Here is a 12,291-nt window from a genome sequence, read left to right on the forward strand (position 1 = left end):
CGTCCCCCCGCGCAGCACCCAGCACCACCAAAGCGTGCCCAGCTCTCGATGCGTCCGGCTCGTGGGGGGGACGATCCGCTTCACCCCCCACCTCATCCAACACCCGCCGGCGCCTCCCCCCTTCCCCGTAGCGCAGCCTTGGTTTTGCAGAGCCCGTAGGGGACGCGCCGAGACACACCACAAGCTCTTAATTTTGCTCAAACAGCCGCGCCGGACCTCGCTCACCACCAATGCCACCCCACGGCCACCACGCCACGGCTCCCCTTCCCCCAGGGGATGCCACGTTGGGGGTGTTTTTCCCCCCCCCCCCCACCAAAAATCCAATTTTTCCCTTATTTTTTTTTGGATGAGCAACGTTCTGAACCTCGCAGAGCCGAATGAGTTGCAGCGGTTTTCTTTTTATAGGACAAGAAGACAGAAGAGTTCTTCTCTGGGGTGGCTCCAGACTAGAGGAAGTCTCTAGTGAGTTTCCACTTCACGTAGTACCCAGATCCGCCGCCGCCGGCCCCTGCCCCGGCCCCGCTAAATCCCCTCTTATCTTTTGTGTCCCAGCAGGTACAACAGGTTCAGGTCTTTGCCGACGTACAGTGTACAGTGAATCTGGTAGGAGATCCTTACCTCAACCCGTCGGCTCCCTTGGGCACCCCGAAAAACGCCGCCGGGCCGCCGCCGCCGCCGGGCCAGCAGAAGAGCCTTCTTCAGCAGCTACTGACTGAATAACCGCTTTTCGAGGAATGTGAAATTTAAATAAGATGACCCTACAGAGATATATAAATATATATATATTATCTATTTTTCTGAGATTTTTGATATCTCGACCCCGCAGCCATTCTTCAGCTCGTAGTGTTTGGAGCAAAAAGGGGGGGGTTTGTTTTATTGGGGGGGGAGGTGGGTTTTTTCCTCCTTTTTTTTTTTTCCCCATCCCCATTTTTTCCCCCCTCCCCTTTTTCCCCCTTTTTCCCCCTTTTTTCCCCTTTTCTCCCCCTTTTTTTCCCCCTTTTTTCCCCTTTTCCCCCTTTTTCCCCCTTTTTTCCCTTTTCCCCTTTTCCCCCTTTTATCCCTTTTTCCCCCTTTTTTCCCCCATTTTTACCTTTTCTCCCCCTTTTTTCCCCCTTTTTTCCCCTTTTATCCCCTTTTTCCCCCCTTTTTTCCCCCTTTTTTCCCCTTTTTTCCCCCTTTTTTCCCTTTCCCCTTTTCCCCCTTTTTTCCCCTTTTCCCCCTTTTTTCCCCCTTTTTCCCCTTTTTCCCCTTTTTCCCCTTTCCCCTCTTTTCCCCCTTTTTTCCCTTTTTTCCCCTTTTTCCCCCTTTTTTCCCCTTTTATCCCTTTTTCCCCCTTTTTTTCCCCCTTTTTTTCCCTTTTCCCCCTTTTTCCCCCCTTTTTTCCCCCTTTTTCCCCTTTTATCCCCTTTTCTTCCCCCCTTTTTTCCCTTTTATCCCCTTTTTTCCCTCTTTTCCCCCTTTCCCTCTTCTTTTCCCCTTTTTTCTTCCCCTTTATTTTTTCTTCCCTTTTTCCTTCCCCCTTGTTTTTTTTTTCCCTTTTTTTCCCCCCCTTTTTTCTTTTTTTTTTTTTTCTTTTTTAAAAAAAAAGCGTCGGACGTCGGCGAAGCGCCGAGGCGGGACAGTGGGTTTCTCGAGCCAAAATTACAGATGATTCTTATTTTTGTAATCATTTCGCTGGCGGCTTAATCTGGAGGAAGGTTTCTCGGGGAGGCGGGGAGGGGTGAGAAGGCAGCTGGAGGACTGCGGCGGCGGCAGGAGGAGGAGGAGGAGGAGGAGGAGGAGGAAGAGCAATCTCAGTTTCAGCTGGATCTGTCACTGATCACGTCTCGGCGCACGGAAGGGGATCGGCGCTGGACTTCTGCGGGAAAAGCCGTTGTGGTGGTTGTTTTTTTTTTTGAAATTCACGCTTAAACAAAAGCCCTTCTCTCCCCTCCGCCCCAGCCCGCTTGTGCGTACAATCAGCTTTTTCTAGCAATCGTGAGTTTGTCGGTTTTAAAGAAAAAAAGACTAAAAAAACTAAAAAAAAACCAAACCAGAGTATTTTGACCCGCCATTTTTTTCCATGTTTTATGCTGGTTTCAGGCCTCCGAGCGAACTGGGGAGGGAGGGGGGGTTACAATGTGTATAATACAAAAGGAGGAGGAAAAAAAAAAAGAAAAAAGGCAAAAAAAAAATCCAAAACACAAAAAAAAAAAGACCAGTTCGGGGGGGGAAAAAACCTGCAATAATTTTTAGGGGGAAGGCTGGGGGGGGAGGGGGTCTGTCAATTATTGTAGATAAAATTTTCTGATTAAATATTAAATAAAATTAAGCAGTCGGTTCTTTCTGCTTTGATTGTGTTTAACAGCTGAGGTAGCTTAAACTATTTAAAATAATAATAATAAAATAATAATAATAATTGAATTCTCTGTTGGGAGACAGCTTTTTTTTTTTTTTTCCCCTCAAGCCTGTCACTGTAAATAGCTCTGAGCTCTGTATAAATTCGTTTTTTCTTCTCTTTTAGTCGGGGAGTCGCTTTTAATATTCACTGCTGACTTTTATGGGGAGGGGGAGGCGGCTACAGGGGATTTTAATTCTTTTTCCCCTCTCTAAAAATCGCGCTGGTGTGTGGAAAAATGTGTAGCTTTGTTGGTTGACATTTGAGTTAAAGATGACAAAAGAACACAAACAAACAACAAAAAAAAAAAAGAACCCGAGTTGCCAGCCAACGTTTTTGTTGTTTCTGTGCCCATGGGGGCTGTTTGGTGGGGTGGGTGATGCCATCCTCGCCGCAGGAACCCCCTCTGTCACCGCGGGGCGTCACGCTGGGGAGCTGGAAATGAGTCGGGGGTGCAGAATTGGGTGGTAAAAACGTTGTCTGAGATCCCAAAGCGCTGGAGAGAAAAATAGTTATTAGGCACTGAATTTACTGCTGGAGTGGGGCGAGGGATGAGGGACACCGGACCCCACGCCACAGCTCTGCTCCCCGTGGTGACACCGGGTTTATTCATGAAGCCAGGGGCCTGGCAGGCTGCGGGGGTGGCTCAGGGGCAGGTCTAAACCCAGGCCCTTGGGTCAAATCCTGTCCTGCCCCAGCTGGAGCATAACACCCTTAATTCAAGGCCACAACAAGCTGCTCTGTGCTCTGGAAAAGGGGGATATAGAGGGAAAATAGGGGTGACAGTGGCATTAACAGCGTGACCAGGACGCAGAGACGTGGGGCACACACTTCTAGCTGACAACACGCTTTTTTTTTTGAAACTAAGTGGCTCATTTCAAACATTTTCACTGTAGACGAGGCCAAACGCAGCAGGACGAGACCTGCAGCGAGCCTCGATGCTGCCGTCTGCTGTTTGCGGTGTCATCGTGCGGCTCAGCGCGAATTAAATCACAAACCTCGCTGGTGCGGGAGGAAAAAGCGATCTGGCGTGGCTGCACAGATGAACGGGAAGGCTCAAAGGGCTGCCCAAGGGGAAAGTCAGCCCTAAAAAGCACCAGAGCCATTCCCAAGCGTGGCAGAACCTAAAAGTTTGCCTGCGCTGGCTGGGAAAAGAGCGGTGAGTGTGCTGACTTCACGCAGACAGCAGGTTAATATAACACACAGGCACATTCTGCACAGAATAACATTTAATCCTCCCCTCCAAAGAGCCATTTCACACTGTGCAACTCTGTCACCTCGCAAGACGACAACTACCTGCTGCTGAGCATTAGCACAGCGTCCCAGACACAGCAGCTTTCCTCCCGGCGCCTACCCAGGAGGGTTGCTGCCCGTGCCCGGCCGCTGTCACTTCAGCAACTTAAATTTCTTCAGGTGCTGGTGCACTTGGTCCTTCGGGTAAGGCCTGAGCGCCAGGCAGGTCGCCACGTTCTCGGGCTGCTCAGTCCATACTTCGTGGTCAATGCTGTGCTGCTTCAGGGTCTCCGCCAGCGCTGTCAGGGCAGCTTCGTCCGGAGCCTGGGGAAGAGACAGAGTCTGCTGTGAGGGCTGGGTGGGAGGTGGTGCTGGGTACCCACAAGAGCTGGGGGGAAAGAGGCAAAGCAAGGCAGCCCACGCTGAGGATGGTGGCCAGGACAGGGAGGCAGCCAGCTGCCTGCACACAGGTTGTAGGATGGGCAATCCCCGTACTTTGTATCTTACCCAAAGGCTTTTTATTCTTGCAGGCCCTGGCTGCGCCGCCGGCCTCTGCGAGCGCTGGGGGTAGGAGCGGGGGGGTTGTGAGCCAACACAGGTTGTAAACCTTCAAAAATGCAGGGGTTTTTTCCCTTGCCTGGCTCTGCATGCTCAGGCAAACAGCTCTGCCCAGCCCCACGGCCACACCGGGGCTGCCCCCATAGAATCCCAGCCTGGTTGGGGTGGGAACGGACCTCTGGAGATCACCCAGCCCAACCCCTGCCAAAGCAGGGTCACCCACAGCACGTTGCACAGGGTTATGTCCAGGCGGGTTTGAATATCTCCAGAGAAGGAGACTCCCCCCTCCCTGGGCAGCCTGTGCCAGGGCTCTGCCACCCTCACAGCAAAGAAGTTCCTCCTCATATTCAGATGGAACTTCCCGTGTTTCAGTTTGTGCCCGTTGCCCCTTGTCCTGTCACTGGGCACCACTGAGCAGAGTCTGGCCCCATCCCCTTGACACCCTCCCCTAAAGTGTATCACCACCCCGACCCCCCCCCCCCTCACGAAGTGGCTGCTGCTCTTGCGGCCCTGGGTGGTTACGGGGCTCACAGGCACTAACGGCACCTCCGGCACCGGAGGCCTCGCAGGGCACAGGGACCAGCGGCCCTCGGGGGGTTTAGGCCGCGGTTCACCCCCCGCGGCTGAGGCGGGCGGGAGGGGCGCCCGGGACCGTGAGGGCAGGCCGGGGGAAGGCGGGTGACGGCCGAGCCCTCCCGGTGATGCCTCCACAGACCCCGCAGCCCCTCACCGCCCCGTCAGGGCCCTGCCCAGCCCGCCCCAACATGGCGCCCGCCCCCTCCCTAAGCGCGGCGCTCCCGGCGTGCCCCGCGGCTCCCGGCGTGCCCCGCGCACCTCCAGCACGACGGTGCGCATGGCGCCGCCCGACTCCAGGTAGGCGCGGGTGTCGCTGTGCTGGCGATGCGCGTGCACCGCGGCCAGGGCGGCGTGACAGCCCTGCGCCACCACCGCGCCCAGCGGCCACGGCCGCGGCGGCCGGGCCAGGTCCCCGCGCAGCACCACGTACTGCACCAGCGCCGCCGCCTCCGCCACCGCTCCGGGCGCCGCCATGCTGCCGTACGGCGCCTGCCGCACAGCCTGCCGGGAGGCGCGGTGCGTGCGTGGAGGGGAGCTGTATCGCTGCCGCCATTTTGTTGTACGGCAAACGGTGTGGGGAGGGGAATGGCGTCAGGCGTGGTGACGTCCTTCCGGCGGCGCGGAGGCGCGCGGTTTGAGCGCCCGGGGCTGAGGTGAGTGCGGGAGGCGGCGGGGAACCGAGGGGGTCCCGTCCCGGCCCGGCCCCTCGGTGGGGCCCCGAGGTGCGTAGACCCCCGCTGCAGGCTCCCCCCGTATCCCTGTGCCCCTCGGCGGAGTCCCCGGGGGTTCCGGCCCACCCCACCCCGTCCGTGTGAGGAGAGCCCCGGCACCCCCGGGAGCCTCCCTGTCACCCCCCGGGGCTGGGGCGGCTCTCCGAGCCCGTCCTGCTGGCGGAGGCCGGTGTACTGGACACTGGTGAGGCCGCACCTCGAATCCTGGGTGCAGTTTTGGGCCCCTCACGACAAGAAAGACCTTGAGGTGCTGGAGCGAGTCCAGAGAAGGGCAACGGGGCTGGGGAAGGGTCTGGAGCACAAGTGTGATGGGGAGCGGCTGAGGGACCTGGGGGGGTTTAGCCTGGAGAAAAGGAGGCTGAGGGGAGACCTTCTCGCTCTCTACAACTGCCTGAAAGGAGGGTGTAGCGAGGGGGGGGTCGGTCTCTTCTCCCAGGTAACAAGTGATGGGACGAGAGGAACTGGCCTCAAGTTGTGCCAGGGGAGGTTTAGATTGGAGATCAGGGACAATTTCTTCATGGAAAGGGTTGTCAAGCGCTGGCACAGGCTGCCCAGGGCAGTGGTGGAGTCCCCATCCCTGGGGGGATTTAAAAGCCGTGTAGATGTGGTGCTGAGGGCCATGGGTTAGTGGTGGCCTTGGCAGTGCTGGGGTAAGGGTTGGACTCGATGATCTTAAAGGTCCTTTCCAACCAAATGATTCTATGAATCCTGTCCGTGCCTGCACTCCCGGAGGTTTCTGTGTAGGGCTGGTGTGAAATGGTGGCTGATAGAAAATGGTGGGTTATAATGTGTCATTTCAGCCATCGGCCCGTGGGACGGGTCCTGAGTGGGGCCGGCCTGGCTGCTAGAACTGCCCTCGGCGCTTCTTGGAGTCCTGTTGCAGCGGCAGGAGGAAGAGGAAGGTCCCCTGAGGAAGAGCTCTCGCTGCCCCCACGTTACCACTTCCCAAGGGACGGAGCCTGGCCGGAGAGGGCTGACGACTGTCTTCCCACTGGCAGGAGAGCGGCCAGGGAAGATGGAGGAAGGGAAAGTGTATTCACCGGATGGTGAGAGCTGGCTGGGGTGCAGGGTGTGCTTTCTATCCAAGTGCAAAGTGTGTCATCCTGTGGGATGGAACCCTAAATGCTTGGGGCCACAAGTGACCCCTACTGTGTTCAGCTCTGGGGCCCCCAACAGAAGAAGGACACAGAGCTGTTGGGGCGAGTCCAGAGGAGGCCACGGAGATGCTCAGAGGGCTGGAGCCCTCTGCTCTGGAGACAGGCTGAGGGAGCTGGGGCTGTTCAGCCTGGAGAAGAGAAGGCTCCAAGGAGACCTTCTAGCACCTTCCAGTACCTGAAGGGGCTACAGGAAAGCAGGAGAGGGGCTTTTTACAAGGGCATGGAGTGACGGGACGAGGGGGAACGGTTTTAAACTGCAAGAGGGGAGACTGAGATGAGATCTGAGGAAGAAATTCTTTGGTGTGAGGGTGGTGAGACCCTGGCCCAGGTTGCCCAGAGCAGCTGTGGCTGCCCCCTCCCTGGCAGTGTTCAAGGCCAGGTTGGATGGGGCTGGGAGCAACCTGGTCTGGTGGAAGGTGTCCCTGCCCATGGCAGGGGGTTGGAACTGGATGGTCTTGAAGTCCCTTCCAACCCAAACCACTCTATGATTCTATAATCGTGCCTTGAGTCACTCACGGCCAGTTTAGGGTATGGGAGCTTCAGAGAAGTCACTTCTCTGTGGTTAGAAATCAGACTGAGTGTTGGAGCTCTCTTGGGACGGGGCTGGGTGCCTTTGCTGGCTCACTGCTGTCCAGGGGGTTAGCTCGCTGGTGTGGGGCACCCCAGTGTTTAGGGTCTGCTGGCACTCACCCTCGCTGTTTAAAATCCCCAAAAGCCTCTTTGTGAGACGTTTCCCTGTCCTCTGCCCCTTTGAAAAGCTCTTGAAAGTGGTTTCTTTATATATCTGCACTGCACCTACTCATTTTGGGTACTGAATTGCAGACCACTATAGTCACAGCCTGGATTTTTGAGCGTGCTGTGCTTTTCCTCGCAGGGGTGTTTGCTCACCTGGCAATGCTGGAGGCGCAGGCTCACGAGGCAGCTGTGAAGCAAGAGGAGAAGGAGCAGCAAGAAGAGAAGCTGGCCAGGCTGAAAGCAAGAGTCCAGGAGCTGAGAGCCCAGAGGGATGAGCTGCGGGCGAAAGTGGACCTGCAGCAAAAGGGGGTGAGAAGGGGCTTGGTGCAGAGCACACCTCTGGCGTGCTCCTGCTCTCCAAGGGTGGATTTACTGAGGTATTCATACAGAGTCAACTACTATTTTTTTATTTTCCCTTTTTAAGTGACGTACAGTCCTGGTGTCCCCTGTTTTCAGCACCCTGTAGTCCAGAACTGCTGAGTCTACTTGCTTAGAGGTCGTGTGGCCGCTTCTGAACTCTTTTCTTGAGGTTTTTTTCCCCTCTTCTGCTTCATTTCTCCTCTCTTCTGCTTGAAATGCCATCTCGCTTTTCTCAGAGCCGGATTATTATGTCTCTGTAGCCTGACTCTGTTCCCTTCAGGTGACACATTCATGTCAGTGATTCTGACCTCTCTTCTCTTCTGGCTTTTGTAGCAGCTTGGGAAAGAAGGAGTCGTGTCAGACCCAGCACAGCCCAGTGCTCGGGCTGTTGTAGAGTGGAATATAAAAAGGATTAAGGCCATGCTGCAGGTCTTCTACCTCACAGGTAATGTCTGAGATTTGTGTGTTCTGCCATTGGCTGCGTTTCTGCGGTGTTAAATTTTGGAAAATGAGCCTGATGTGAAGTGTAACTTCCCTGTTCACGCTGCTGCTGTTGTGCTTGGAGCCTTTAGAGTCTGAAGGTGCTGGAAGAGCAGTAACCTTGTAATTCCCTGCCTTTCACAGGAGGCCTCTGGGATGTTGCAGGAACTATTGTTTACTGAACTGTATCATTTATAAACCAAGGTCTAGATTCTGGAAAACATGTAACTACCTTATGAATTAAATATTTGGGACGCAGCCCCTCTTGTGTTGCCCTTCAAAGCCGCCCTGCACTGATGAGTTAGGGCAGCCCTGAGTAAACCCTCTCTCTGGCCCCAAGGGATCAGCGGGAAGCTGACCAAGCGGGGAGTGTGTTTCTGCATCAGCACGGCTTACGAGGGCACCTACTTGGATTCCTACCACCTGGACCTGCTCACCAAGCCAGAAGAAGTGCAGATTCACCGCCACTCCATCCCCATCTTCATCCCCCTGGAGCAGATCGCCACCAAGTACTTGCAGACGGACATCAGGCGCTTCTTGGCTGTCCTGTCGGACCACCTGAACGCTTACGTGGGGAGGAGGTACCAGGCAGACCAGTTACAGGTACCAATGGCTGCAGCAGTGACGTCCACCCATCCTTTTCCCTTTGATGTACCAAGCGTTATGGGCTGCTCAGGGAGGTGGTGGAGTCACCATCTCTGGAGGGGTTTAAGAAAAGCCTGGCCATGGCACTTAGTGCCATGGTCTAGTTGCCATGGTGGTGTCAGGGCAACGGTTGGACTCGATGATCCCAGAGGGCTCTGCCAACCTCATTGATTCTGTGATTCTGTGAGTCTCTGAAGCGCTTGGGGGGAATCTTGGCTGGTTTGGTTTTCAGAACTTCACAAATTATCGTGTGACTCAAAACTCAAGTTGCCCATTTCATCGATTGTCACATGCTTGGATGACAATGTTGGCTCATTTAAAATTTAGTGCCAGACACAAAGCTGTCCTCTCTGGAGATCCTTCAGCTGAAATAGCTGCGTCAAAAGCTGCTGGCTTAAGGCTGGGCACGAGCATTTGTTTAGTTAAGTCTTTCCCACACAAGGCTTGTTTCCATTTCTTCATGGAAAGGGCTGTCAAGCGCTGGCACAGGCTGCCCAGGGCAGTGGTGGAGTCCCCATCCCTGGGGGGATTTAGAAGCCGTGTAGATGTGGTGCTGAGGGACACAGGTTAGTGGTGGCCTTGGCAGTGCTGGGTTAACTGTTGGACTCGATGATCTCAAAGGTCCTTTCCACCCAAATGATTCTATGTGGGGGCACTGCACTTGGTGAGCTCCCAGCCCTACCCTGATGGGCTCCCTTCCTAGCTTTCCTCTCTTCATCCCTCCAGGAACACTTTTCCAACCAGATAGAAGGAACCTTGCAGAGGAACTCCTTGTGTAACTTGCTGGTCTTCAATTACAACGTGTCAAAGAAAAGCCAGACCTTTCCCTTCAACGCCAGGCTGCTTTACGGAGATCTCTGTTGCAGCCTCCCCACTGAAGTCATCGTTTCCTGCACACGTAAGTGAATGTCACCGGGGTCTGGCTGGGGCCGTGGGGTGGGCAGATCATCCTGAGGCTCTGCAGGTGGATGAGGACTCCTTCTCGTTGAGTTTGGGCACAGAAGGGAGCAGGCGGTCCTGTTTCTGAGGGAGAAAAGATTATAGAAAGGGTTGTGTGGGTCTTGAAGCAGCTGTAACTCATCCAGCTGTAACTGGTCCCAGCAGGGTCAGGGTGGTGTTTTCACACGTTTCACAGAGACTCATTTCTGACCCTTGAAAACCTGGCACCCAGCCTGATGATCTTCCCTAGGGTGGGGGCTAGTTGTGGGCAAGTGAGACGGGATCTTTTCAGCAGCAGGAATTTCTCTCTCTCGATGCATTAAGTTAAACCTTTCCCTGACGCCCCCTCCTCCGTACCAGTAATGCCACCTCCTCCTGGGTCTGCCCTATTTTCTAACTGGTTCCTACAAACTGGGCTGAGGAATCCTTTGCCCATCAGTCTCCCCGTGGTTCCAGCCACGCCGTGTCCAGCTCCCAGCTGGCCGGGCTGCGGGGCACAGGGACCAACGTGCAGCTAGATGGAGCTCTGAGCCGAGCACTAATAATCTCTCTGCCATCAGTCGCAGTCTCAGGCCTGCTTCTGCAAGCTGGTTAGGCCAGAGGAGTTGTCAGGGAGTGTGTCACCAGTTCCCCCTCTCCTTTCTCCCCAGCATCTGTCCCCTTTGCTCACCAATTTCAGTGTCTCAACGAGGTGGCTGAGGCTCCCACGTCACCCTCCTCGCCTGCAGCAGCGGGTGTTTCTCAAGGCGCTCACGCCTTCTGCAGCCCTCAAATCCCATGGGGGAGCTGCAGGATGTGAAGGGTTAGGAAGGAGAGAGAAGGGTTATGAGGAGAAAAACTGCAGTGAGGGAGAGTGAAAACCTCTCTGGGGGCAAGGGAAGAATGAGAAGCAAATTGTTTTATGCTGGAGAAGAGAAGGCTGCGGGGAGACCTTCTAGCACTTTCCAGTGCCTGAAGGGGCTACAGGAAAGCTGGAGAGGGGCTTTTTACAAGGGCATGGAGTGACAGGATGAGGGGGAACGGTTTTAAACTGAAAGAGGGGAGATTGAGATGAGATCTGAGGAAGAAATTCTTTGCTGTGAGGGTGGTGAGAGCCTGGCCCAGGTTGCCCAGAGCAGCTGTGGCTGCCCCCTCCCTGGCAGTGTTCAAGGCCAGGTTGGATGGGGCTTGGAGCAACCTGGTCTGGTGGAAGGTGTCCCTGCCCGTGGAACTGGGTGGGCTTTAAGGTCCCTCCCAACCCAAACCAGTCTGTGGTTCTGTGATATGATTTTCCTTGCCCTACTTGATCCATCCATCTCTCGCCAGCGGACGCTCCCGCGTCCCTCGCAGCGAGGGCAGCAGCTCACTCGGACGCGTTCCGCCGCGTGGCCCTGCACAAAGCCTTCCGCTCCTTCGGCAGCGCTGCAGAAAGCGTGGATGGAGCTCCATAAACCACCCTGCCTCTGCTCCTCCCCGAGCTCCCCAGCCTGCGGGGAGTCATCACCAGCTGCAGGAACCCCCCGAGGAGCAACCAGCGCCGTAACACCTCGCAGTTGGAATCAGAAACTGTATTAACTACCCAGTGCCCCTCAAACAGAGGGGAGCGAGCGGAATAACCTGTGCCCTGCTCACTACAGCCAGGAAAGGAATTCCTCTTCGGAGCTGGAGAGGGACAGAGGTGAGGTTCAGTTATTGCCAGGCTGTGGTACCCCACTACCCCCAGCACAAACACTGAACTGGCCAGAAAATTTCACACCCGCAGTGGCCCCACACGTGCTGTTTCCCCCCCTTCAGGCACGGGGCAGCGTTGCAGGTGCCCTGTTGTGCTTCCTAGTTTGGATCAGATCTTTCAAATCTTGCTGGTTTGTAACAGCACTTTAAAAACTTGTTAATAAAAGTTCTGTGTGACTGAAATTGTGTTTAAAAAAAATCTTCTATCGATTTCCTTCAGCCTTATAATGTGGTTTAGTAGAATGGGGTTTAAATGACAATATATATAAAGTGGTTTAAATGCCAATATTTTTTCCTGTCTCAGTTTTACGCCACTCCCACAAGTGACAAGGCACAGGGAAAGCACCATATAATTTTTTTAATTGTTTCTGTAATCATTAGAGCTCCTTGTCCAGATTAAACCAGACAACCTGTTTAAACTGCAGTGTCTTAGCTCCAGGGAGGGATTCCTGCCCCTGATGTTCAGAGCTCCTCGCGGAGGAAGGCTGCAAGGCTGATGCCTCCCAGGTGAAGCTGCTTTAGAAGAGGTGACAGCTCGGGGGGGTCCCTGTGGGGTGATGCATTCGCTCATTCATATTTGGAGAGGCTGAGGATTTGGACTAGCAGAGGCAGGTCTGGGCCATAAGCCCCGTCACACCTCGGGGCGAGTCCAGAGGAGGCCACGGAGATGCTCAGAGGGCTGGAGCCCCTCTGCTCTGGAGACAGGCTGAGAGAGCTGGGGCTGTTCAGCCTGGAGAAGAGAAGGCTCCAGGGAGACCTTCTAGCACCTTCCAGTACCTGAAGGGGCGAC

At 55.0% G+C, this 12,291-nt stretch overlaps 3 protein-coding genes across 9 annotated transcripts in view; 2 read left to right on the forward strand and 1 right to left on the reverse strand.

The window, feature by feature from the left end:
• Positions 1-2,403, forward strand: part of NCOA1 (nuclear receptor coactivator 1) — a 211,785-nt gene extending 209,382 nt beyond the window's left edge. Inside the window, exons 22-23 of one of the 4 annotated variants that reach the window (XM_068403391.1) lie at positions 406-462; positions 553-642. In XM_068403391.1, coding sequence (XP_068259492.1) covers positions 406-450 — 45 coding nt within the window. In that variant the 3' untranslated portion in view covers positions 451-462; positions 553-642. Of the gene's footprint in view, positions 1-405; positions 463-552 lie in introns of all 4 variants that reach the window. The other 3 variants (XM_068403479.1, XM_068403214.1, XM_068403300.1) reach the window with 3 other exon arrangements.
• PTRHD1 (peptidyl-tRNA hydrolase domain containing 1) lies at positions 1,453-5,227 on the reverse strand. Of its 3 annotated transcripts, XR_011048415.1 has the most exons (4): positions 5,003-5,218; positions 3,674-3,934; positions 2,693-2,873; positions 1,453-1,858 (listed from the first exon to the last, which is right to left on the reverse strand). XR_011048415.1 is itself a non-coding variant. In XM_068403667.1 (2 exons), exons 1-2 carry the CDS (start codon positions 5,216-5,218, stop codon positions 3,764-3,766), a joined length of 387 nt encoding a protein of 128 aa, XP_068259768.1. In that variant the 5' UTR covers positions 5,219-5,227; the 3' UTR covers positions 3,589-3,763. The 3 variants fall into 3 exon arrangements, 1 of the variants encoding a protein (XP_068259768.1); XR_011048416.1 differs by lacking the exon at positions 2,693-2,873 and having other exon boundaries at positions 1,457-1,858; XM_068403667.1 differs by lacking the exons at positions 1,453-1,858; positions 2,693-2,873 and having other exon boundaries at positions 3,589-3,934; positions 5,003-5,227.
• Positions 5,228-6,311: 1,084 nt separating this feature from the next.
• CENPO (centromere protein O) lies at positions 6,312-11,684 on the forward strand. 2 transcript variants are annotated; one of them, XM_068409004.1, is made up of 6 exons: positions 6,312-6,521; positions 7,507-7,676; positions 8,061-8,172; positions 8,548-8,810; positions 9,579-9,750; positions 11,097-11,684. In XM_068409004.1, the coding sequence occupies exons 1-6, from the start codon at positions 6,491-6,493 to the stop codon at positions 11,219-11,221; spliced, it is 873 nt and encodes a 290-aa protein (XP_068265105.1). In that variant the 5' UTR covers positions 6,312-6,490; the 3' UTR covers positions 11,222-11,684. The 2 variants fall into 2 exon arrangements, with proteins under 2 accessions (XP_068265105.1, XP_068265096.1); XM_068408995.1 differs by having other exon boundaries at positions 6,391-6,521; positions 8,064-8,172.
• The last annotated feature ends 607 nt before the right edge of the window (positions 11,685-12,291 follow it).

This window comes from Nyctibius grandis, chromosome 1 (genome assembly GCF_013368605.1).
Source record: "Nyctibius grandis isolate bNycGra1 chromosome 1, bNycGra1.pri, whole genome shotgun sequence".
NCBI lineage: Eukaryota > Metazoa > Chordata > Aves > Nyctibiiformes > Nyctibiidae > Nyctibius > Nyctibius grandis.

Coding starts and splice junctions, on each gene's coding strand:
- PTRHD1 (XM_068403667.1), bottom strand. CDS start 5,218: ATGGCGGCGCCCGGAGCGGTGGCGGAGGCGGCGGCGCTGGTGCAGTAC. Junction 3,935..5,002: donor TGCGCACCGTCGTGCTGGAG/GTGCGCGGGGCA, acceptor TCTCTTCCCCAG/GCTCCGGACGAAGCTGCCCT.
- CENPO (XM_068409004.1), top strand. CDS start 6,491: ATGGAGGAAGGGAAAGTGTATTCACCGGATG. Junction 8,173..8,547: donor GCAGGTCTTCTACCTCACAG/GTAATGTCTGAG, acceptor TCTGGCCCCAAG/GGATCAGCGGGAAGCTGACC. Junction 8,811..9,578: donor ACCAGGCAGACCAGTTACAG/GTACCAATGGCT, acceptor TCATCCCTCCAG/GAACACTTTTCCAACCAGAT.